This window comes from Myxocyprinus asiaticus, chromosome 4 (assembly GCF_019703515.2).
Source record: "Myxocyprinus asiaticus isolate MX2 ecotype Aquarium Trade chromosome 4, UBuf_Myxa_2, whole genome shotgun sequence".
Classification (NCBI taxonomy): Eukaryota; Metazoa; Chordata; class Actinopteri; order Cypriniformes; family Catostomidae; genus Myxocyprinus; species Myxocyprinus asiaticus.
The window spans coordinates 8,368,175-8,393,187 of NC_059347.1; the positions used below are offsets into that span (position 1 = coordinate 8,368,175).

The window sequence follows — 25,013 nt, forward strand, 5'->3', positions numbered from 1 at the left end:
TAGAACAATACGGTGAAAAAAATTTGTAACTAAAAATATAGTTTCTTGTGGTGATAAGAATATCAATACTGTATTTTGAGGTACAATATTGCAATAAAAACCCTGCCAGTAATCTCTCATGTGTCTCTATAGTTTTACAATAGATCTAAAAAGTCTCAAAATAGATCTAAAAATGTCACTGTGTTCAGATTTGTTTGGACTCAAGTCTGATTTCTCATTAAATTATTCCAAGACCAAATTATTGGAGTTGTGCTATCCATATTAATTGTACAGCTCTATAGTAATTTGTGTCTATTTTAAGAATTTTAGAAGAAATATTTTATACTTAGTATCAAGTTGATACTTAACATAACTGAGAGCTCCATTAAGTCTCTTGAGCTATGAAAAAGCAAAAGCTGAGCAATCAAATTTTCCTTTGGGTCTGCGGCAACCGTTGGTTTGATCACGTGAGAGTGGGTGTGTGGGTTTGTGTGTGTAATCAGATATCTTCAGGCTTTCTTTCTATGAATAATGGCACGCATGACTCCACGTTTGTCTGTGTGTGAGTGTGTTGGCATGTCGAGACGTGTGAATGTGCGTCTCGTTTGTTTCGCGTCTCTGCAGGCAGTTATGAGTGTTCGTCTGCTCCATGTTTCTCTCCAGTTAATGGCAGTTTTTCGGCATGATTCTGCTCTGTAGAAATTGCTATTGCTCAGAGATTGCTCGTTCATAACTCAATGCAGTTTTTTTGTTATGTTTTGTAAATCAACTTTGTCTGTGATGTTTCTTCTAAAACTGGAGTAAGTTGAGTAAGAGATGATTACCGGTAAGCTGTTGACGCACAGTAAGAGTATGGAGCTATCAAACTAAATGTGGCTAGCATTGAGATCTCTTTAGAAACTCGTGAGATTACTGGAGTCTTATGGGGGAAAAAACAGACAGAAGGCTTAAGCAAAAGTCTCCATTAGCTCATATTGCTGTCTAGGAGAAACATTTGAGATATTAAAGAGACCTTTTTTGTGATTTTTCTTTCCTACAGGAATTCTTGATGGGAAAACACACTCTGATACATGACCTTGAGTCAGATATAATGCCTTGAGTGATTCCTGTGTGTGTGCACGCACTCCAAACCTCTTTAATTACAGACACATCTGCACTTTCTCTCAAAGGTAAATGACAGAAGACCAGCACTGGGCTACAATTACTCTTTCACTTTAATTAAAGAAAAGAGACAGTGCCAATTACTGACACACACAGAGAGAGAGAGAGAGAGAGAGAGAGAGAGAGAGAGAGAGAGAGAGAGAGAGAGAGAGATGGAGAGGTGAAACTGAAGGGGGGAGGGATGGAAAATGGAAAGGGAGTCAAAGAAAGAGGCCAAGGAGAAAGAGGAGAATAGCAAGAAAAGAGGGATTAGGAGGAGATGGATAGAGGGATGGAGATGAAGAGTTAGTGTAGAGTGATGAGTATTTAACGCAACTACTGTTGCGTGACAGTGTGTATGAGTGTCTAATCGTTTATTACTAAAGCACACCTGGATCACAGACATGCCTCCACTAGGGATCTGCAAAAGGTGGGTGTGATGAGGAGGAGGGTGTGGCTGGGCCGTGAGGGTGCACGGCCGGTGTTGAATCAGGTGATCAGCAGGAGAGTGAGATAAAGGACGGGCAAGGAGGAGGCGGACCAGCTGAACAGTCAACATAAAGTTTAAGTCATCTGATTCAGCGCTGGCCGTGCACCGTTACGGCCACGCCCTCCTCCTTGTCACAGTGGGTTGTCTGAAAGATTGCTTGACCAGTTGAGCGGAGGAAATCCAGTATAATTAGACTAGTTTAGAGTCATGTCTGCCAGACCCTGCCAGGTGCAATTTTTTTTTTTGCCACACAAACAACAAACCCATACACACACAAGAATGGGCTAACTTGTAAAAGGACCAAGACTAAAACCTTCAGCATTAAAGCCCCGAAAAATCATTTGAAAGATCTTCCTAAACCACACACACACCTTTTACAAGACAAGAGGATAAGCCAGCCGGTCTCACTGGCTGAAAAGGATTAAACATCTGCTACTTGCACAGGCAAATGGCTAACTTCCCTAGCTATCATATGAAAACATGGCTTTGTCTTGAAAAGAGACCACCAGAGTAATGTTTTGCATTTGTTACCATGGTTTTGTTGAACAGGGACATGTGAAAGGGAAAGCAGATCGCTCTTAAGTCCATGGCAAACAAATGAAGAATACTTCGCTCGTCTCAACTTGTTTACATACTTCATTTAGTCTGATTTATCTTTGAGCTTGGATTCATTTCCTAGTCACTGTGAGCAAAGTGCACTTAAGAGTGTTTGCACGATTATTGCTGTTTGACTTTGAGAAAATGAAAAAAGAGAGACAAAGAAAGAAACAAGAAGTCAGTAACTGTTTTCTTTTGGACACAAAAAAGGCTAAGGCCAGAAACAAACGCTACTACGCAAGCACGGAAATGCCTGGCCGACGCATTGCAAACGGGCAGCCTAGTTGTACTTTTTTTTATATGTTCTTGCGTTATTGTACCAATGGCAGACTTTAGTCCTTAAATCTGTGCCACAAGCATCACCAGACGGAATTGCAAAAATAATTTTAAAAAGAATTGGTTGTACAAACAGACAGTTCCTCTCCAAACTCACACCACTGATCGAGCCAATGCGGTCAACTCTAACTTCCTTAGCAAGATTCTTTTCAAACTGCTGCTCCGCCATGACAGCCGTTGATCTTAACATGAAAACTGACCAAAGTTTACTCCCAAATTTACGCTAATGTCCACTATAGCTCCCCATGTGGCAACACCGAGAATGCAACATGTATGTTTTGGGCCTAAAGATCAACTGGTTTGGCTTCAGTTCCCAAACGGACATCAAACGGTGACCCAACTCAGGACAAGAGATCGACCAATATTGTTTTTTGATGAACGATATGCTACTGATTATTTTTGCGTTTAAGTGTCCGAGAACCGATATGCGTAACCACATTTTAATTCTTGTTTTATTTCCACTTTTAGGGACAACAGCAACTTAATCTTTTATCACTATGTCTGAAGGTGAACTGCTTTATAAAACTAATATTGCACACAGTCCACAAAGAATTAATAGAACTAGTTTTAGTTGCAATACACACTTGTTCAAATTTAAAGTCTTCTGTGTCTAACTTTATCGGTAAACCTGATATTATTAGAACCGATAACCAATTTGTAGACAGTCTGGGAAGAAGAATTAATTTAACTAGTTTTAGTTGCAATACACACTTGTTCAAAGCCGCTTATATAATTTAATCTTAAATGTAAAGTCATCTGCTTCTAACTTTATTGGTAAACCTGATATTAGTAGAACCAATAACCGATTTGTAAACACAGTCTACAAAGAATTAATTTAACTAGTTTTAGTTGCAATTTACATGTGTTCAAAGCCCCTTACTTATTATTTAAAATTTAAAGTCCTGTGGGTCTAACTTTATCAGTCAACCTGATATTAGTTGAACTAGGGTTGGGAACAGAGAACTGATTCCATTCTTTAAAAAATACCAGCATCGTACGATCTTCGTGACTTTTGGTTCCGTTAAAGGTTCTCCAGAGTGCACTTTCCACCGATGCAGCTGGAACACCATCCTGAAATAATCTGACAATGTTTCCAGCAGCAAATTTCTGCAGCAACGCTGCTCTCTACTGACTCTACAGCGTAAAAACAAACATTCCTACCAGTGTATTTAATTCCCAATCGAACGAGTCTCCAACCGGCTCTTTTTACAGCGTGAAACATATGCGTTTCCAGTACAGTTCAATTCCCGTAAGAATTATTCAAAGGAACCAGTTTTTTTGAATCTACAGCACGAAACATACAGCGCTTCCAGTATACACATAATCTTATACTTATGTGCAAGTTATGAATATCCAACTCAAAATTAAATAAGAACTCTTGAAGTCTTACAAGCCTGAAATACAACATTAGGCTACAAAACACAGTCTAAACTGTCTCTGGAATGGTTACTGTTTATTTAATGATGACCTGTATCTCTATTAAATCAAGAAATGCAGTTACTGACTGGTTGTTCATATGACAATGTATAATTAAAGATACACGAGTTTTGTTGTAATAAGTGGAATTTTATAAAACAATAAATGAATTAATGAAATATGCCATCACATTTCGTGTTGGTTTAGATTTCTTTATTTAAAATATAGTAAGGATCTATTATTGGATTGTATTTATGTCTTTAAAAAGTCTGCAAACACACCTTTTACAAGAACTGTATTACATTTATTTCTGATTAGTTATATCTGCTCTTTAGAAATCTGAAATGATCTCATTATTTGGTAACAGAGAGCAGAGGGTAGTAAATGCAATAAGAATTGCATTTCTCATTTCCTAATAATTCTAAAAAAAAAAAAAAAAAAAAGTACTAAAAGAATTACTGGAACCGGAATCATTAAGAGGAATCAGAATCGTAAAATTCCTTCCTTCCCAACCCTAAGTAGAACCAATAACCGATTTGTAGACACATTCTACAAATAATTAAATTTAACTAGTTTTAGTTGCAATATACACATGTTCAAAGCCCCATACTTAATATTTAAAATTTAAAGTCCTCTATGTCTAATTTGATCGTTAAACCCAACATTTTTAGAACCGATAACCGATAAAGTGGAAAAGTGTAAATATCGGTTAAAAATATCAGTCAAACCGATTATCAAACTCTCTCTACTCAGAAACAAACATAGCCTGTATTTTATGTAGTTTGGATTGCATTTTCTTCAACCTTCCCTAGTTTGGCTCATGATTTGCGAAGATGATTTTCCCCTTCCTTTATAAATTTGATACGCTTATTTATTTTGCTTTCCTAATTTTGTATGATTTTATGGTTTGTTGCAATTAATTAGCTGTATTCAGCATTTTTTTTGTACCTGCTGTCCAAGACCCTATCAGGACATCAACCCATTTTTGGGTTGCGACCCAACAGTTGAGAAACACTATACTACACAACGTATCAAAGTAAAGCTGAACCTTAGTCTTGAGAGAGCGAGAGGCAGAAAGAGAGACAGAGAGCAATGATTGCTCACCATGAGCAATAGTGTCTGAGCGTGCAGTTACCTGTCTAATACTGAATTTCAATCCTTGTGTTTTTTGTAATTGTGGGAACAAATTTCGTGTTGGCCTGGCTTCCAGCTCAGAATACTCATATATGACATATATATTACACACAATCAGACTATTCTTCATGAAGCTCGGATTTTGCACCTTTATATGTGTGTGTAATGGAAAAAACACACATGCACTCTTCTGTTAAAAGCAAATCTACAAATAAAACAGATATACTGTACATCACACACTCCAGTACAATCGATCAGCAATTTTACCCCTGCTGATTTCTAGCCCAAAACAGCACACATATCCATGAGATGTATGTTCGGTTTAGCAAATAAACATAGTATTCATACTACTTTTGTAATGTATATCGGTGCATAGTATTTCACACATCATTAGTATATAGTATGCAATATGCAAGTATTCCATTCCAAACATACCCGAAGACAGCCTTTGCAATCTGTTGATCTCTCATCTACCATCATTCCTTTTATTATCATTCCATCCCCATATGGCTGCTCACACGCTACATCATAAATGCACACAAAGACTGACCCTTAATCATATCCACTCCAACACGCACAAACAAAGACACACACATACATATATACACATCCAGTAAGTGTCAGTGGGAAGGAGGAGGAGTGCTTGTTTCATTGGTGTGTGACTAGAGAAGCAGACTGTTCCTTTCTCTCTTTTACACACACACACACACACACACACACACACACACTGGCCTGGCATAACCCCAGCAGTTCTCTGATACATAATACACTCTCGGCATGACTCTCCTCTTTCATTCCATTGTTTCTTGCACCTCCTTTCTTTCCTGATCCCTCTATTTCTCACCAGCTTTCACTGAAGAAAATTGAGTGTGAGCATACATAAGACGTGTGTTTATTAGGAACAAATCTATTTTCTGTAATAACTCAATTTTTACAAAATGTATCGATGCTGCATTTTGCCTTTGCACAGACCATGGCTTTCTGCGGTCAAATATTCTTGTATTATGACTGCTAAACTGTATAACTGACCGTTGTCCCAGGCAACTCATTTCCAACCAAGCTGTGCTTGTTTGATGTTTCTTGTATATCACTCCACAGTCCACACTCTGCTTTCACATAATAAAACAATTTAAACTCAAATCAATATTTCATGTCCATTTATTTATTCATTTGGTAAGTAGCTGTGTAATAAACCCCTTCAGGGTCTGCTTTGCATCAGGGTCCTGATCATTCAGTTCAGGTAGACAGGACGGGAAGAGGAGGAAACAAATAGGATGTACATGCTGTGAAAAGCAAAGAAGACGAAGGCCACTGAATGTGCAGGGTCTGATGGGGGTGGGGGGGTGGGGGGGGGCGGGTAAATAGGGGAGTGCAAGTCACTTGGGAGGGGCACAGAATGAGGCTAATTGTTTTTGGGAACTCACACTGCGTCCTAATAGGAGAACTAAAACAATGTTCAGACAGGAGAGAGTGTATAATGCAATATAAGACAACATTAGCAGAAAAATTCATCTATCTTGCGATCTAACTTCATAGAATGTTAGATCTTGAAAATTCCAAAGCACATGTAGCAGTAAACTGTCTAGAGTTCTAGACCAATTTTCTCCAATCTTTCTCTCTATATTAACAATATTGCAAACCAGTCATGAACAACAATGTAAGGGTCAGCAACAAATTTGTTTTTCTCATAAACAATTGAGAGATTAATACAGGGTGTAAAATAAGAAAACAGAAGAAATGCCAAGCTACCAATAGTGAAAGCGGGGAACATGATTTACAGTACCCAAGCACCACATATTCCTGGATCAACATCCTTTGCAGATCCAAGAGCAACATTCCTGTCACCCAAATCATAGCCCTTACCCTATCCCTAAACAGATGCCAAACCAAATTCCAGACAGAGCCTGCAAACTTTTCTTTGCAATTTCTGTACTGATTGTGAGGGACAGCTGCAGAGTTCTGTGGAATGGATTTAAGAAGAGCTGAGAGTAACACAGTCTTATCAGTAGCTGAAAGCATAACCAAAAGAGCTTTCTGTGGAGTTCTATGCACACATATTCCATGTAGGCCTGTCCAAATTCACGCTTTCCTCTAAACTTAGATGTAAAATATATGAAAGCTTTACCTTAACCCAAACCCTGAAATTCCTAGTTAATAGGTATGTTGTTCCAGAACCAACAAGGATCTTAGAACATGTCCTACTTGGGTAAATTCTGTTAAACCGACCTAGAAGTGAAATTGTACAGCTTGAGTTGCAGGAGTCACAATCACAATCACTTCTTTAATTCCATGTGAGGATTCCTGAGATTCCGGTCTGAGCACTGAAGTGGCACACAGCTCCATGGATGGATGGGACAAAAGCTGGACAATTGTAGAAAGAGTGAGGCAAACAGCTGTTTATACACCGATCAGCCACAACATTAAAACAATCTGGCTAATATTGTTTAGCTCCCACTCGTGCCGCCAAAAGAGCACCAACAATTTCTTCTCACCACAATTGTACAGAGCGGTTATCCGTGTTACCTTAGACTTTGTCAGTTCGAACCAGTCTGGCAATTCTCTCTTGACTTCTCTCATCAACAAGGCGTTTCCATCTGTAGAACTGCCGCTCACTGGATGTTTTTTGTTTTTGACACCATTCTGAGTAAATTCTAAAGACTGTAGTGTGAAAATCCCAGGAGATCAGCAGTTACAGAAATACTCAAACCAGCCCATCTGGCACCAACAATCATGCCACTGTCCAAATCACTGAGATCACATATTTTCCCCATTCTGATGGTTGATGTGAACATTAACTGAAGCTCCTGACCCATATCTGCATGATTTTATGCACTGCAGCCACACGATTGGCTGATTAGATAATCACATATATTATTGTTGGTGCCAGACTGGCTGGTTTGAGAATTTCTGTAACTGCTGATCTCCTGGGATTTTCACAATACAGTCTTTAGAATTTAATCAGAATGGTGCCAAAAACGAAAAAAAACATCCAATGAGGGGCAGTTCTGCGGATGGAAACACCTTGTTGATGAGAGAGGTCAACGGAGAATGGCCAGACTGGTTCAAACTGACAAAGTCTACAGTAACTCAGATAACCACTCTGTACAACTGTGGCGAGAAGAATATCATCTCAGAATGCTATTCTGAGATGCGGGTTGGTGCCGTTTGGCAGCACAAAGGGGACCTACACAATACTAGGCAGGTGGTTTTAATGTTGTGGCTGATCGGTATATATATCTGCACTGTAACTGGTTGGGTTACATGAACATGCTCCTTTGAAACCTTAATTTGCAACTCCATCATGAATTGTGTCCCCACAAAATTGCCCCACTTACAGAAACAACTTTGTTGAGGGTCTCTCAGTCACCTGATCACTTCTCTTTCTTCTCTACTGATTGTGTCTGTCTCTGTAAGGTCAAAGGTCTTCTCTCATGCTAAATGGTGACTCTCAATGGCTTTTCGAGGCATGTAGGAGGATGGAGAGGGAATGAAAGAGACAGAAAGAGAAAAGATAAAGCGAGAGACTCTTAGGCTGTCAGCCCCTCATCCATCAGGCCGTATTGACACTGATGCACTGGCTGTAGAGACATGAAAGCGAGAGAGACAGTCCAATCCCAACAAGAGCTGCTTGAGCACTGTTATCAACCCATCAATCTGCACAGTGTTTGGATCAGCAACCGGGCCATGCAGACCACACACTCCAATACAAACATACACAAAAGAACAGAATATGGAAAGCAAGATTTTTAAAATTTACAGAGGAAAATGAGTAGTGCTTGACTGTGAAACAGTTGCCGCCATGTTACTTGGTGCTGTACCTGGTTGCCAGGGCATTTGCAGCCTGAGAATTGCTCTATTAAGTTGTAAATCAACAAAATCTACCTCTCTACCCTAAACCTTAAACCTAACCGATAGTGTAATAAAAGCATTGAGATTAGAATACGAGATTAAAAATGCAATTGCTGAAGCAATCATGTAATTTTGTAGTGCTTATGACACTTTTGGCACACATGTCGACTTGCATGCTCTTTAGGACTGATATCCCGGTCCTTTGCATCGCAAGCGCAACGCTCTATCAGTTGAGCTACTGCGCAATTTGACTGTGCTCGATCAAGCTTGTAAATGTAGTTGGTTATGTAATGCATATGTTAAAATCTGTTGTCTTGAAGGTCATGCTCTTTATTAATAGTTTTGATGCCTCTAATGTTTATTTCATGAGGGAACTGCTGCAATACATATAATTAGCTACGTAAAAATTACTTTGCAAAAATGTAGGTATAGTAATGTGATTCTATGAGACCAGATTGCATTATGTGGTTGGTAAGTGGGACTCACAGCTCGCAACAGGAACGAGCAAACTGACAATGGCAAGCAACGAGCCTTACACTGTAAGTTGATCAGCTAATGTATACGTTTACAATGTTTTTATTTTTTGCAAATTATAAAACAGCTCATGTGGATTTTTTATAACTCGGTCAGTGTTGACTAGATGTATTGCTGGCTTCCATGGCTGCAGCGAACTTGTTTCAAATCTGGCAACCCGGGGTGTCGCAAATACTATTGAGAAATGGGCAGTGGGTGGGATCACACAAGCCAAAACACAAACAGAAATTCCTCCCGGAACGGACATTTCAAAGTAGAATATACTGGCTGTAGCATTGTTTTCGGAGAAGCCAGTATTTCAACTTTGTATGTTTCCTAAATCTCTGATAACATATTGTGATAATTTTATGCTTTAGTACAGTAAATAAATTACATATTGCACCTTTAAGTATGAAAAATAGCGGTGATGCTTATCTTAGCAAGCACCACTAATGATTGCTCTCATGTGAGATCCAGCGCACAGGAAGCTCTCTGGGTTTGATACAAACTGTGGTAACTCAGTTGAGAGTAAAGGTGCTGGACTGATGATTAGAGATGAGCCGCAGAGCAGCAGTTTAAATCTTCAAACAGCTAATCACAGGATTAACAACCAAAGAGAGAGAGAGAGGGGGGGAGAGGGCTGCTTTAAATGCAAATCCCTGTCTTATAAAAATCAGTTCCATTTAATAGGATTTCTGGGGAGGGATGCACATTTCTGCAGCGGGAGAGAAGTGTAGGAGACTACACTGCCAAAAAGACAACTAAAGCACAATAAGAAAGAGAAAAGAATAAAAACAAGTGCCTGAATCAATGTATGTGTCAGTGTTTCATGTGCTGCTTTTGAATCTACAGTGCCACTGCAAAAAATATACATTGTTAGTTTGCAGTCTGAATTTAATGTGAAGAGAAAAAAGACCATAATACAAAAATCTTTCTTTTGTGTTGTCAATATACAGGGTAACCAGTGTAGTCTCATTCATGAATGAATGACTCTTACTAGCCTTTTTTTAATGAATCAGTCAAAAATTAATGAATGAATCTGTCTGTTTGGTTGTGTTTCTGCATATACTTCATTTTTACATCACTCTGAAATTCAGTGGCACATTTGAGAAAGCTACATAAAATGCCCATCAACGGGTATGTTCGTAACATCATACTCCTACAATTTTGTAGAATGTAATACTGCACACAGTATGGGACTTTCCTGTACGTATGGAATACCCAACTACTTTTTCCAAAATGTGCGCCACTGTAAAAAACATTCTGTATTTTAGTTATCATAACATAAAATGTAGAATTATAATAACTGCCCTGGATTGATCTTGTTGAGAAAACTCAATAATCCAAGATTTTGTTAAACTTGTGATAAGTTATTGAACTTCAACCACTCTCTGAACTGAACATTCATGTAGTGAGGCCATGCTTAACATACTATTTTTTGTAAATATTAGGCTACAGTATATACACAGCACAGTATGCTAGTATTCCATTCCCAATCTGTCACTACAATAGTAAGTGAATGTGCATGTGTGTATTTGAGAGAGAGTGAAAAGAAAGAACAAATGAGAAACAGAGAAATAAGTGAAAAAGTGACAGAAAGTAATACGTTTTTAATTTTTTTGCTCCAGGGTAACAGAAGCAGGAAGACAGGAGTTCCTGAGCTCTGACCTCACATGAAAGCAATTGTTACCTCTCTCTCTTTTAGCTGATATTTCCTCACAAAGGGAATTAGAGATCAGTGCAGTGATCCTCAGAGATTTGGCATTAGTTTAATCTCACGCAAGGGTTTGAGTTACTACAGAATCAAATCCAATCTCCCCCCTGCTGCTTTTGTTTATGACTTCACAATATTAGACATTACAACTGCCAAAGCACTTCATCCCCATCTCCCTACACGGCACACTGTACCAAGCGAATTATTGGAATTTTTTGGTACAGTTAGCCAACTATTTTAACAATTTTATTAATTGTTGGTATGAAACATGTAAGCAGTTGCACAGGGACCAATACTAACACTTGTTAAGCACCAAATGTGATTAAAATTGCTTTCTAAAATTTGGTGAAAATCAGTATTCATAAAAAAGTATGCGAGAAACATACGGATGACCTAATATTTCTGGCGAGATTCTAAAATGCACATGGACTGGACACTTCACTATCCTATAATGCCTAGGGTCTTGGGAGCTGAGGAGACATCATGTTCAAAATGTTGGATAAAAAAAAAGAAAAAAAGGAGAAGACCCACGAAAAACGGCTCTTCTCAACTGTACGTGCTATGTATAGCAAGAAAGTTGTTCCTTGTGCTTCAACGGTTCTTTGTTTAACAAAAGCAGAGGGTGTTGTGCGATGTAAAGTTGTCGACCGGGTGGGGGTGGTAACCGCAAGTTTAGTTTTGCTGTCCCCTACTGCACATCGCGGCCCCTTCGGCAAATTGTTTCGCAGTCCCCTTCATCATATTGCATCCCACTTTGGCATATCGGGACCCGGTTTCGTGGTGGGCCCACTGATTCTTGGCTATCCCGATGGCCAGTCCGCCTCTGGTACAAACAATGCATACAAAGTAAACTGCCCAGTCAAAATCCTCAAGTAAAACTAAATTACCACCAATAACAATTTGCTTTTACCATGATTCTTAAATCGACACAATTTAGAAAAATCTAGTGGAATCTATTCAAACTAGCCTACTCAGATGCATACCTAAAGAACTAAAGGCCGTGAAGTGTGTCCTTCATCAAAAGCAGTACATACTCTGTACAAGATTTCGGACGTAGCTAGAGAAACCAAAGGTCAAAACCTCAGTGGTAAATTTAAGTTTAGCTTAATAACTATTTTTCTTATTCTTTTACTGTCATAAACCCATCTGGCGACACATTCTTTGTGTTAAAGGAATAGTTCACCCAAAGAAATTTAAATTCTCTCATCATTTACTCACCTTTATGCCAGACCAGATGTGACTTTTTTTTCTTCTGCAGAACACAAATGAAGATTTTTAGAAGGATTTCTCAGCTCTTTTGGTCCATACAATGCAAGTGAATAGGTACCAAAATTTTGAAGCTCCAAAAATCACAAAAGTCAGCATAAAAGTAATCCATACAACCCCAGTGTTGAATCAATGTCTCCAGAAGCGTGATAGTTGTGGGTGAGAAAAAGATTAATATTTAAGTCCACTTTTACTATAAATTCTCCTCCCTGCTCAGTCAGGCTGCACTTTAACTTTCACATTCTTCTTCTTGTGTTTTTGGTGATTCACATTCTTCATACATACACCCCCTACTGGGCAGGAAGGAGAATTTCAAGCAAAAATGGACTTAAATATTGATCTGTTTCTCACCCACACCTATAATATCACTTCAGAAGATATGGATTAAAACACTGGAGTCGTATGGATTACTGTTATGCTGCCTTTATGTGCTTTTTGGAGTCAAATTTTGGCACCCATTCACCTACAGAGCTGAAATATTCTTCTAAAAATCTTAATTTGTGTTCAGAAGAAGAAAGAAAGTCATACACATCTGGGATGGCATGAAGGTGAGTAAATGATAAGAGAATTTTCATTTTTGTGTGACTATCTCTTTAAGAGATAATATCTATGTGTCTCTTCATGTTTTGTTTGTGAGAGGCGTCGTTTCACCACGAGACTGGCTAGAATGATGCTGCGATTTTGTGGCGAAATTTACAAGATAGCCTTAAAAAAATTAAAAAAAAAAAATTACAAAATCTGCTAAATGTCATAGAAATATTAGAGAAAAGATTATATGAATGAATAATGCAAGATACGGGGAAGTAAAAATATTTATGGTCGGTAGGCTAAATGTTTACCAGCCATTGGGAAATTTAGTAAAATGTTCGTCTGGGTTTCGATGTAAACATTTGCAGGAATAACGATCTCTTCAGCTGACCAAGACAGTTCTCGGTTCCGGAATTAAACACTTTTATCTACTCGAGGGCGTTTTCTGACACCCATCAAGTAATTACCGTTACAGACAACCATCGATAACTCATTAATTGGACCCAGTGTTGCTGTCAGAGGAGCATCATCTGCTTGCCTCTGTCACACAGGTCTGTTAATTGATTTTGGCTAGTGGAGAGCAGGTGTTTGCACCGCACCATATAACGCGGAACTAATCCAAACCGTCCATCCGCCATCGATAAATAAGCAGCCCGTGGCAAACTGATAGACCTTCAACAGGTATGCGGTCAGCTTCCTAACATCTCAGCTCGACCTTTCCTGTGCCGTCTGAAACCTTCAAAACCTAAGCAGCCATTCATCATTCTATTGATCAGAATAACTACTTATTGAACTTACTGGATGGAATGTCCCATGACAATTACAGGACTCAAATTTCCATCCACCCAAAAAGTCCATATATCGGCCGGCCTCTTTGTTGTTTAACATTTGCGTGTTACTTGAGATGCACTTATTGTGCCTCTGTTTGATCCGCCCTGCGGCGTTTTAAATACGACAAAAGAATGACCCAAGAATGAAATCAATGTTATTAAGTGCACGGTCAATAGTGATTACGGGGGCATAGTAATTATTGATTATTAAAGAGCACTTTTAAACGGGAAAATTGCAGGGGCGTAGCAACCATTATATATGCACCTGTTTTAGACATTTGTCTCAAGTTTTGTCCTCACTTTCTGTAGTGTAATCATTAGGCTATGTTTTAAAGGAATACTCCCATGCCCCTCATTTTTTAATCGTACCTCTTCATGAAAGAAACTAATTTGGAGCCGCTTTGTAAAAACGTGAAAAATAAAAAAACAACTAAACCAATTCAGCCAATTAAACGGTCCTTGCACCAAGATAGCTTCGCCAGCATAACAAGAAGAAAACTCTTGGCAACATTAATGAACCTGCAGAAACGTTTTACAAAGGAATAGCCCTCAATCTCGCAGTGCCTCTGGTCACAAATAATGGGCCAGACCTTGTGTAATAAATTTAGTTTACGCTTGACATAACCCAGAGGATCAGTGACCTGAGAAATACGTAAGACTCCTGAATGATTGCTCAGAGGGACATTGGGTCGCATTAACTTGTAAAAACATAGAACATTGGTCTTGATTGTCAATCAAAACATTGCATAGTGAATAAACATATTGATCCTGCTATATATACCCTATATATCCAGGTCATGGGCTAATATTGTTTTTCCAAACGGTATGTCGTAAACAGGATTTCCCCCCTCTTCAAAGAGCGAACAGGTAGTTGGGTTAATAAAATGACTGAGTTACCTTCCTCCGCCACCGATTTGAACAGGAACTCCAGCAGGATAATCCAGAGCGCGGCCACATTCCTGGAGAAGAGCTCCATTGCGGACTCCCAAGTGTTTTTACGGATGAATGTTTACAAAGATGGGCAATCACTGTGGGGTTCAAGAATCGTCAGCTGGGTCTTGAACCCATCAGGAATGGACAATCTCACGGTGGTAGTCGAGTCGCTCACAGGATAGATGAGTGCCACCGAGTCATGGGAGGCAACAACTTTCAACTACTGGTCCAATGTACAGTTATATATATATATATATATATATATATAAAATAAACTGGAACAGTAAAGTTTGTTATAAAGAAATGCAGATCAATAGGTCGACATTTGTAGCGATAAACAGTCTGATAAAAATCAAAACACATACAAAGTTTTGAAAATCTGCAACAACAAAAAACTTCAAAAAATAAACTTTATAGGCTCATCGAATGTCAAAAATGCTGTCCATATCTTTAGAGAACACAACCAAACAAAATCTCCGAAACGACCCCACTACACACGCATGCATGTGCCAGCTTTCCCAAAAACATACGGCGCAACAACATGCCGTACGCGCGGCGGCTTGGACCCCCTTTGTGAGAGGGGTAGGTCAACTTGTCCTAATTTTCCATTCGGAAATGGGATGGCTTTTAAAATCCACCTAATAAAACAGTCCTGCAGGCCACTTCACACCGACTCTACGAAAATAACTGTTTAAACAGGGGTTTAAATAATCTCGGCGTCCTCTTCCACCGATCGAATTCTGATTTCCTTCAATGAATCCACCGCGTCCGTTGTTTCTTTAAAAATACAATTATCCTGCAAAATGACAGCGATGCTTAAATCCGATCGTACGCAAACTCAACGTGTGAACGTTGTGCGCTTATCCCATGGAGAATGCAAGCGAACAGCAGAGTAGTTCGTCTAAAAAACAACGAAAACCGCGGCGTACGCTTTCGACAGAAATTCAATCTCGGGATATCCTAGAAGCTGATACGCAGCATTGAGTCTTCCAGGCGCTCGCTTTGCATGTGAGGTGGTCAATGCGACTTGAGACTGTGGAGAGGCAATCTCCTCCTCTCTGGGCACCTCCTCCACAAACACTCCCTCCACTATAGGCCTATTCATGCTGCCCGTCAAAAAAGGCAGTCTGGGACTGAAAAAAAGTAATCCGTTTTCTTGATCATTTTCTCTGTTGCTTCCTTTATTTACATGGTTTTAAACTGTTCAATATTCTGAACATCTCATGTACATTTCTATAAACATATATTTCATGGAGTGTGATGTGCTTGCTGTCTTAACCAATAATATCACATCTTTATTCATCACATGAACACTTATGAGGAAAACAAAATAATAAAAAATAAAAAAATACCTATAAAGTATTTTATAATGGCACGCACAGACCTGACACTTGGTACATAAAACAGGACAAGGATAACAATCAACAAACTGCTAATTTTATTGAAACAAACTCATACCGATCGCAGGACAAGTTTCCTACCATGACAACAAAATCAGCAACAATAATGTAAATAAAACCATGCAAATGGCCAAATAACGTAACCATATTGTTCATGCCCCAGTGCATGCTGTGAAGAGGTTAAATGTGACTGAACCACATAAACATTTTGTACAGGCCAATTTGAACTGAAATAAATGCATTAATCCAACTTGCTACTGTGCTTGTTGGTTCAACTTAGTATGTTGTATTAGAAAAGCTGCATTGAGATGCATTACTTGTATTCCTAAAAGTTTCCAAGCCGGAAAAACTACAATAATCAAATAAATCTTTCATTGTGTTTTACCATTGTTTGCTTGATTTAAGAACATTTTTTACAGTTTAATGTTTCTGGAATACCCCATTTGTTATGCATATGAAAATATGAGAACATGTTTCATTTTATACTGAAAAATCTTATGTATTAATAAAAAATAAATGTAAAAACAGTCATGTGAATTTCATTGAATTCCATTCCATTTTAATTCTACATCCCTAAATTCAAATTTGAATTGCACTCTACATCCTTTTTGCCACCTCAATTCAAATTCACTCAAATTCAGGAACTGATTCAGAATTGAAGTGAAATTCTTAATTCAATTCTGAATGATGCACAACCCTGGTTGACTTGTCCTCATCGGTGCATGTTTAAAGTAGCACTGCAAACTAAAAATATCATGATACATACCACCACAGTACTTTTTTTTGTAAGGGAATAGTGACTCTTAAAGGGATAGTTCACCCAAAATTGATAATTCTCTCATCATTTATTCACCCTCATTACATCTCTAACTCGTATGAGTTAATTTTGCAGACACAAATGAATATTTTTAGGAGGTGTGTTTGTTCATACATTGTAAGTTAATGTGGTCCAAAACAGACATAAAGGCTGAGTCGAGTGGATTAATCCATATCTTCTGAAATGATACAATAGCTTTGGGTGAGAAACAGACCAAAACTTAAGGGCATATTACTTTTATACTGCCTTGATGTCCTTTTTGGAGCTTAAAATTGTTGGACCCCATTAAATTAAATTGAATGTACAAAAGTACATCATACATACTTCAGATGCAAAGAAATGAGGAGATAATTGTAATTTTTGGGTGATCCAAAGTAGATTTATGTTTTCTGCATACTGAAATGTCTTGCAACACAGTACGCAGTGTAAGATTTGTCTTAACCCTTGTGCATCAATAAAAACAAGTTACTCAGAGGTCCTTAGAGGACAAAAATGTCCACGTCAAAAAACTGCCATAATAATATTATATATTAATATTATTTTCCACTTTCACTGACTTAGATTATTAAACCAACATCAGACCTGATCATAACTACCAAATATTCATTCATTTTCAGGATTTTAACCCTTTAAATGCAAGTTTGTTTACATAATGCCACTGTTGTTTCTTACACACACACACACACACACACACACACACACAATTTTAGCTGCATAATTTATTCAATTGGCCTGCAGTGCTCTATAATACAGCAAACAGAAAATAGGAAAAAAGTATGTATTTGCTCCATAGGCTAAACATGAGGAACAATGGCACCATTAGGTGCAAAATATAAAAAATTTACATTTTGAAGCCAGGGCTCCGGAATGAAAGCATAATATCATAGAATTCATAATGTTATGCTTTAATGGCACTGGGATCAAATATTGCAGATTTAATGGGTTTCAATGGGGACATTTTTGTCCTTAAGGTCCTGAGTGTAACTATTTTGTGTACACAGTGTATTATAGATGTATTTTAGGAACTGAGGTTGAAATTCCTTTCAAAATTCCCCCCAAAATACACACCTTTGGCTAAATGTATGCTGTTGGCTTTAACAGCCAAAATGATAGAAAAAACAAAAATGAAAAAGACAAAAATCTCCCGAAGGTCGCACAAGGGTTAAGGACAGTGACGATTGTCTAATGACTGTGCTAAGAGTATCACAAAGCAGTCATAGTGTGTATGCATCAAATACATCTGTAGGTGCTTGCAGTCAAAAGAGTGGCCTATACTTTGAAAGGGTGAGTGCTTGTTGTGCATGAGATGAAACGGCACATAGAAAAACTAACTACACCCAAGCCTTTATCAGCGCTTTCTTTTGAAAATCCAGACTACAGCAACCACTGACTTTAAATCAGTGAATAAGAGCTTCAGATAATCAGTCATGACCCCTTTTTCTTAAAAAGTAAGATGAAACCACACATGGGGAGCTATTTCCCTATTTAATTCCAATGCTAATGCATCTCTGGAGCCCCCTTCATCACACCTATGTGGATTAATGTGTTATTTGGCTCAAGGATTGCACATTCACTCCTGTCAGGTTCTTGTCATGCTAATTCAGCCACTTGTCTTCTTGCTGTAAGCTATTAGCTGCTGCAGGAAGGGCATGAAGGAAAATTGTGAGACTTGAAAAGCTTGTAGGAAGAGAGTGTGAGGGCCTTTAAGAGAAGAGCCACTGGAAAGGAAGCAAAATCACACCATGACATGTTTTATTTAATGTTGAACAAGTTGTTAAATGCAGATGAGGGCAATCCTATAAAGTGTGATCATTTTAAGGCTACCTCACATTATGTGTTAGGTTTTTCATTTAACATAATGTACCTTCTGTCATGGTACAAAACAGGAATGACTGTTACAGTAAATATGAAAGGCTGTACTTGGAAAAGGACAGGTATGTAATATGCTAGTGGTGTAAATGTTTAATTACACTTAAGCACTAGTACAGACATGGGTGGATAAAATGGGTTTTGTATTATTGTTTCCCACCTTTTTTTTTACTGATCAAAGCAAACATAATGGGCAATAGCTAAAAATGACAAAATGCTGGTTTTACCTGTTGTAGTAGAGCAGTGAAAAAATAATTGTGCACTCTGAGTTATACATTATAACATTAACAAAAAAATAATAGCATGTTTATTATTGGTTTATGTTTTTTGGAAAATGAACATGGTACCATTGGAAGACCATATCTTTCTGTATATGTTTACCATGATGTTCCTTGATATTCTTTGAAGTACCTTGAAATACCATGTAAATACCATAAATGTGTCGATATGGTATATTCTGTATGTCAAAGTACCATGGTGTTACCATCTGATACCAACTCTGCACTGGTACCACCATTCACCACAGGATTTTTCTGTAAGGAAACCTGACTTTCTAAAAGCAGTCGCAAAGGATAAAGTATGTTGTGTGTGTGCGTGTGCGTAGCAAGGCACATTTCTGTAGGTGTTTCTTCAACTTTGGTTACTTTCATGTCCCAGAAGTTGATTTTATTAAACAAACAGATTTGTTTTAAAAGTAATTTTCAAATGCCTTTTATGTATAAATTTGACTGTTTTAGCTTTGTCCCAGACCCAGACTTTCAATATTAAACTATGCAAATCCATGTACATTTTGTTAGATTAGTTGAAAACTGAAAATCTACAGAAAGTGTAAAATAAATATAAACCATTTCAATATTTTCTCAAACATTAAATATTATTTCAATACATTTTTCAAAAATGACAACTGTCCCACAGTTTTGGCTTCCTTTCCACCACAACTTTTGCTCTTAATGTTTAAAGAAAAACAAAATTAATTAGTGTACTTGTTACCAACACAACAAAAGTAAAAGAAAGTTATGGTCAATATTATAATAAATATTGCTTTATGGAACTATCGGTTATCTGAAAAAAATATGCCGATAGTTGCCGATATTTTTTTTCTTTTTTTGTCTTATCAATAAACCTCATTTGGTGAAATATGTACATTAAAAAAAAACTCTTCATCTGGTGAATCTATAGGCTATAGCTTAATTTGGTAAATACTCACATATAGAGCATTGTAACAGTGCCAAATCTCTGTAATTTCAAAATAAAATAAGTCTTAATTTCTCTGGTTATTATTGGGATTTTATTCATTTTGCAGCCTCAATGTCTGTGCCCTTCATAGTAAGGAAAGAATAAAATATTTTTAATTATTATATAGATCGATTTCAAAAAACTATCGGCCGATTATTTGGTTATCTGCCTTTTCTACCACCTTAGTAATCAGTATCGGCAAAATTCACAACAAGTCAACCTCTATTAGAAGTGTCATTTCCATCTTTATTTCCAGCACAGAATTCAATTAAACACAATACAGAATTTAAGGTGTGCTTGAAATTACACTGTAGTGTGAATTTTCTTGACTTTTAGAAAAAAAAAAAAAAAAAATCTCCTGTGATAGTATATAATAATAATTGAGAATATGACAAATGTTTTAACGAGACTATTTTCTAAAAAACTACAGTGCTAACCGTGCCCTAAGTTGAAGAAACACCCACATAGAATATTTTATTTCATGTCATATACAGTGATAGTAAAAACTGCTTTACACAGGCATGATAATGAAAAATATGCAGACATTTAAAATGTTATGTAAGTCACTAACAAGATCTTAAGTTGATTCAAATGAATTAAAACGGAAGGAAATATTGGGAATGAAATAACAGTGCAAGGAAGTACAGCAACAGTGCTTAATCAGAGAATGCACATGTAAACTGATGAGTTTTCAGTTTGGACTTGAATGCAGCTACTGCTCGGGAACATCTGACATCTCTTGGAAGCTTGTTCTTGCAGCGAGTAACATTGTAGCTGAAAGCTGTCCTGCGATGTTTGGAAGCTCAGAGGGTCTAAGCATTCTGGCCCTCCTTCAAAAACAACCTGTGCTCTACTTGTAAATAAATAGGTAAAAGAAGTGTATACTACTCTCTTTTGAATCTGACTGGACCCAGTCTCTCTCTCTCTCTCTCTCTCTCTCTACACACACACACACACACACACACACACACACACACACACACATGTTGGTTTAGCTATCCTTATGGGGACTCTCCATAGACATAATGATTTTTATACTGTACAAACTATAGATTCTATCCCCTAAACCTAACCCTACCCCTAAACCTAACCCTCACAAAAAAACATTCTTCATTTTTACATTTTCAATAAAACATCATTTAGTATGTTTTTTTGAGCAATTTGAATTATGGTGACACTAGAAATGTTCTCATAAACCACATTTATAGCATAATACCCTTGTAATTACAGTAACCTAAAAAAAAGTCCTCATAAACCACCCAACCCCACCCACACACACACACACACACATATACATGCACACACTTTGCATTAATGCAAAGAGAATGCATTTATTTCTTTGCACACAAGTAACCACGCTGTCACATAAACATTTGTTGATGAATTGTCATTGGATGTTGCTCTCTCACAGGAGTCTGTTGTGGACTGAAGGTGTGTGTTGCTCAAGCAAGTGTGAAGAGCAGAATAATGACAAACATTTTTGAGGAGAAACCCAGTGTGAAGACCTGTGAGTCACAGGGAGAGAGGTGCGAGAAGAAAGTGTGAATGGACGAGTTCAACAACAGTGTGTGAGACAAGGGACAAGATGGATAGGAAACATGTGTTGTTAAAGTTTCTTACAGAGTCAAGAAGTGACATACTACTGTATGTCTGTTCCAAAACCTAATGAGCTGCCTTGCTGTCTACAGGCAGCTGGTCACTATGGCAGCAACCGACATGCATCCTCATAAGTGACCTTTTTGGAACACTCTACATAGGCAGAAATTCTCTGTGTCACACAAATAGCGCTCCTCATGCGAAATGCACAGGAGATTTGACTTACAATTGTCGTGTCATACATGCTGTCATACAAGACATTTGCCTATGTTGGCAGGAGACAGCATGGCAGCTCAATAAGTTTTGGAACCAAGCTCATGTCTTAAGGCCCCAGCACACTCACGCTGAAGTGCTTATTCATTCTTCACTCACAGCCAAAAAGAAGTTCGAAACAGCTGAACAATGACATACTGTTTGAGAACATTCAGACACCGCTGGGGGAGGCATTTAGAGGAACATTTAAATATGAAGATGCTCAAGACTACATGTAAAACATCAACTAATATGTCATTAAAATGTGTTATCAATGACTTCATGTCTGAGTAGAATTCACACGAGATCAGTAAAAGAAGCTGTTTTAACTGCTCGATTATGATTTAAAGTCATATATATGCAATAAATAATGTGTAATTTGTCATGATTACATTCTGCATTCATGGCACTAATGCGCTAACACGCTATACCATAATATGCACCGATTACACTATGTTATTGTAATATATGATGACACAGTTACTACTGCAAAGATGGGTGTATAAAAGAGGGTTAATGGGTAGAATGATGATAAGAGGCATATCTTACTTGGGAAGATGTATGAATGGCTTTTGGCTGCAGATAACACGTGAGCGAATGGCCACTTAAGAGTATTTGAGTAGATTTTATTTCTTTTGTAGACAAAAAACAATTGCATGACATGGTATTGGAAAATGTCTCAATGTGAATAATCGTACAGTTGTGGGTATGTTTGCACCAGCTCGCAATAAGTCTGCATGCCGGTGTGTTCATGTTGACTGATCTTAACTGACTGAACAGGAATTACCTGTTGGCCTCAGGTGGTGCTCCAGGTCCCACCAACCAATGACCTGGACCAAATTTTCTTGGAAATTCGCCCTAGCAAGCAGTTACGAACCACCGAAACAAACTCAAAAACACCATATTTTAGGCTAGATTTGGTTCTTAATGAAGTCACAGAAAGAATTAATCATATTTGGTTGGACAGTCGCATATGGTCTAGTCGTATGGAGTTGAAATATTTAAACACATTGAAGCTCAAATCAGATGAGAAAATTCAGCATCCGCAGATGGTCAGAACCCCACATGACTCTCCATTGGAAATGACTGACTTCCAGTCTGTTGTTCATCAGATGCAGTCCCACTCCCCTTCAGACTTACATTTAAGGTTCAAATGAACAGACGAGTTGTACCAGTTAGCATTGATCACACCACAAAGCTTTTAATTCCGCCTGCAGCTACTGTTTCCTCGGGGATGCATTTAAAGTTGCGCCTTATAGGTCAAAACTCCCTTAATGCTAACGTTAGCTGTTTTTCTTTTTCTAGTCTCACACTGTGTTTTTTACAGGCCGTTTAGTGCGAGGTAACTCTGACACTGGAAATTCCCAGAGAAAAGCTAAATATATGGGTGTGATCACAGATATCATATTTACTTGCTACTAAGTGTCTCAAACAAAACTCGCATACCTGTTATTTACCTTGCAAACTGTAGCATCCTGGTAGCTTTTTAACACAACTTCGAACTGATAAAAACCTGTGGACTCCTGGACATTGCATAAAGCCAGCCAATCGCATTGGAGCTTGCTGTTTTGAGAAAGTATGTTGGCCAAGTCTGACTTGTTCCATCCTCAGATGTAGAAGTCTTAACAGACTTCTAATCATGGTACAGTGATCGTACAATATGGTAAGACCTTGGTATTTTTATAATATATCATGTTATTTATATGTTAGGCTACTCCAAGGAACATGTCCAATAAACATGGTATTGGCTTTGTAATTTTTGGTACTTTTAAGTGCTTTCAAGTAATGTTAGTATTTTCATACACTTTTATTTTTTAACCTGCAATAGACAATCGTTCACAGACTGCACTCACACATGACAATTGAATGCATATTTTGTTTCAGTGAATTCTAAGCAAATATCCACTTCATTCAGCATTGTTTTTGTCTTCTGTCTTCTAAAGCATCCCGTTACTGTTTTACTGAGTGACAAAGCACTTTAAATGATTCAGCCAGCGTTAGACAAATTATTTGAGAAGAACCAACTCAAAAGAGTGATTATTTCACGCATTTCGGGCATCGCTCCAATTCACAAGCACTGCGCTCCTGAGTCTATGTTCTACACAGATTGCACACATGCTAAAATTGGCTCTGTAGATTGGCGCCCCCATAGCGATGCTGCCCTAGGTGCTTGCCTATGTTGCCTAATGGGTTGACCGGCCCTGGTGACAATTATGCTGCTTCTTGTTCTTTAAAAATTCAAATTAAGAAAGCCAATGCACCGATTGTGGAACTAATTCATTGTCTTTACTCAGATGAATTGAGTTATCAGTTACTACAGTGTATCAAAGCTGCACCATATTTGTGGAGACATTCTTTTTTGTACTTTCCCTTCATGTCCATTGAACACACTGCCCTATTTGAATACTTGATTAATTGATTCATTTGTAGCATTTGATAAGCATACTAAAACAGCACTGAACTCTTTAAAGGAATAATTCACCCAAAAATGAAAACTCAATCGTGATTACTCACCCTCATGCTTTTCCAAACCTGTTTCTTTCTTTCATATAACAAGTAGCTCTTTTCCACATTGGGAAAGTAAATGGAAACAGCTGCTGTCAAGCTCCAAACAATTCTAAAAAGCACTGTAAAAGTATTGTAAGTTTGTCCATATGAGTCTTGGTTAACAGTATAAAGTCTTCTACACTATATTCCAGTGCTATAGTCTTCTGAAGCAGAGCAAAGCAAAGAATCCTGGGCCCTATGCAAAGACAGTGTGTGGGGTCCCTTTCCCATCATCACATGATCCATGCTATTTATCGCACCTTATTTTTCAAATAATAATTTACAGCTACACGCATAGCACATGCTGGTATAGTAATCACTGGCGAATTATTGATGTAGTATAATTTTGTTAAATATATCAAGCTTCTTCTGGACTTCTGTTTGCCAGTTTGAGAACAACTGAATCCCTCTGCTGATTTGTCAACCTCTGCGATAATGCCGGATCATCAGTTAAATACTCAGCACTAACATCACCTTTTTCTCCTTCCACCAGTCATCACAGTGTCCTTCTCACTGTCCTCTGAGGAATAATTTTCTTTAGTGTCTACACCTCCATCACCTTCTTTACAGG

General features: G+C 37.9%; 1 protein-coding gene across 4 annotated transcripts in view; it reads right to left on the reverse strand.

Annotated features, from left to right (window-relative positions):
- LOC127437155 (ephrin type-B receptor 4a-like) overlaps positions 1-15,732 on the reverse strand; it is a 51,940-nt gene extending 36,208 nt beyond the window's left edge. For 3 of the 4 annotated variants that reach the window (XM_051691882.1, XM_051691892.1, XM_051691872.1), the window contains exon 1: positions 14,690-15,732. In XM_051691882.1, the coding sequence (XP_051547842.1) occupies positions 14,690-14,768 (79 nt within the window). In that variant the 5' untranslated portion in view covers positions 14,769-15,732. Of the gene's footprint in view, positions 1-5,527; positions 5,654-14,689 lie in introns of those variants that run through there. The other variant, XM_051691903.1, reaches the window with a different exon arrangement.
- Positions 15,733-25,013: the final 9,281 nt, after the last annotated feature.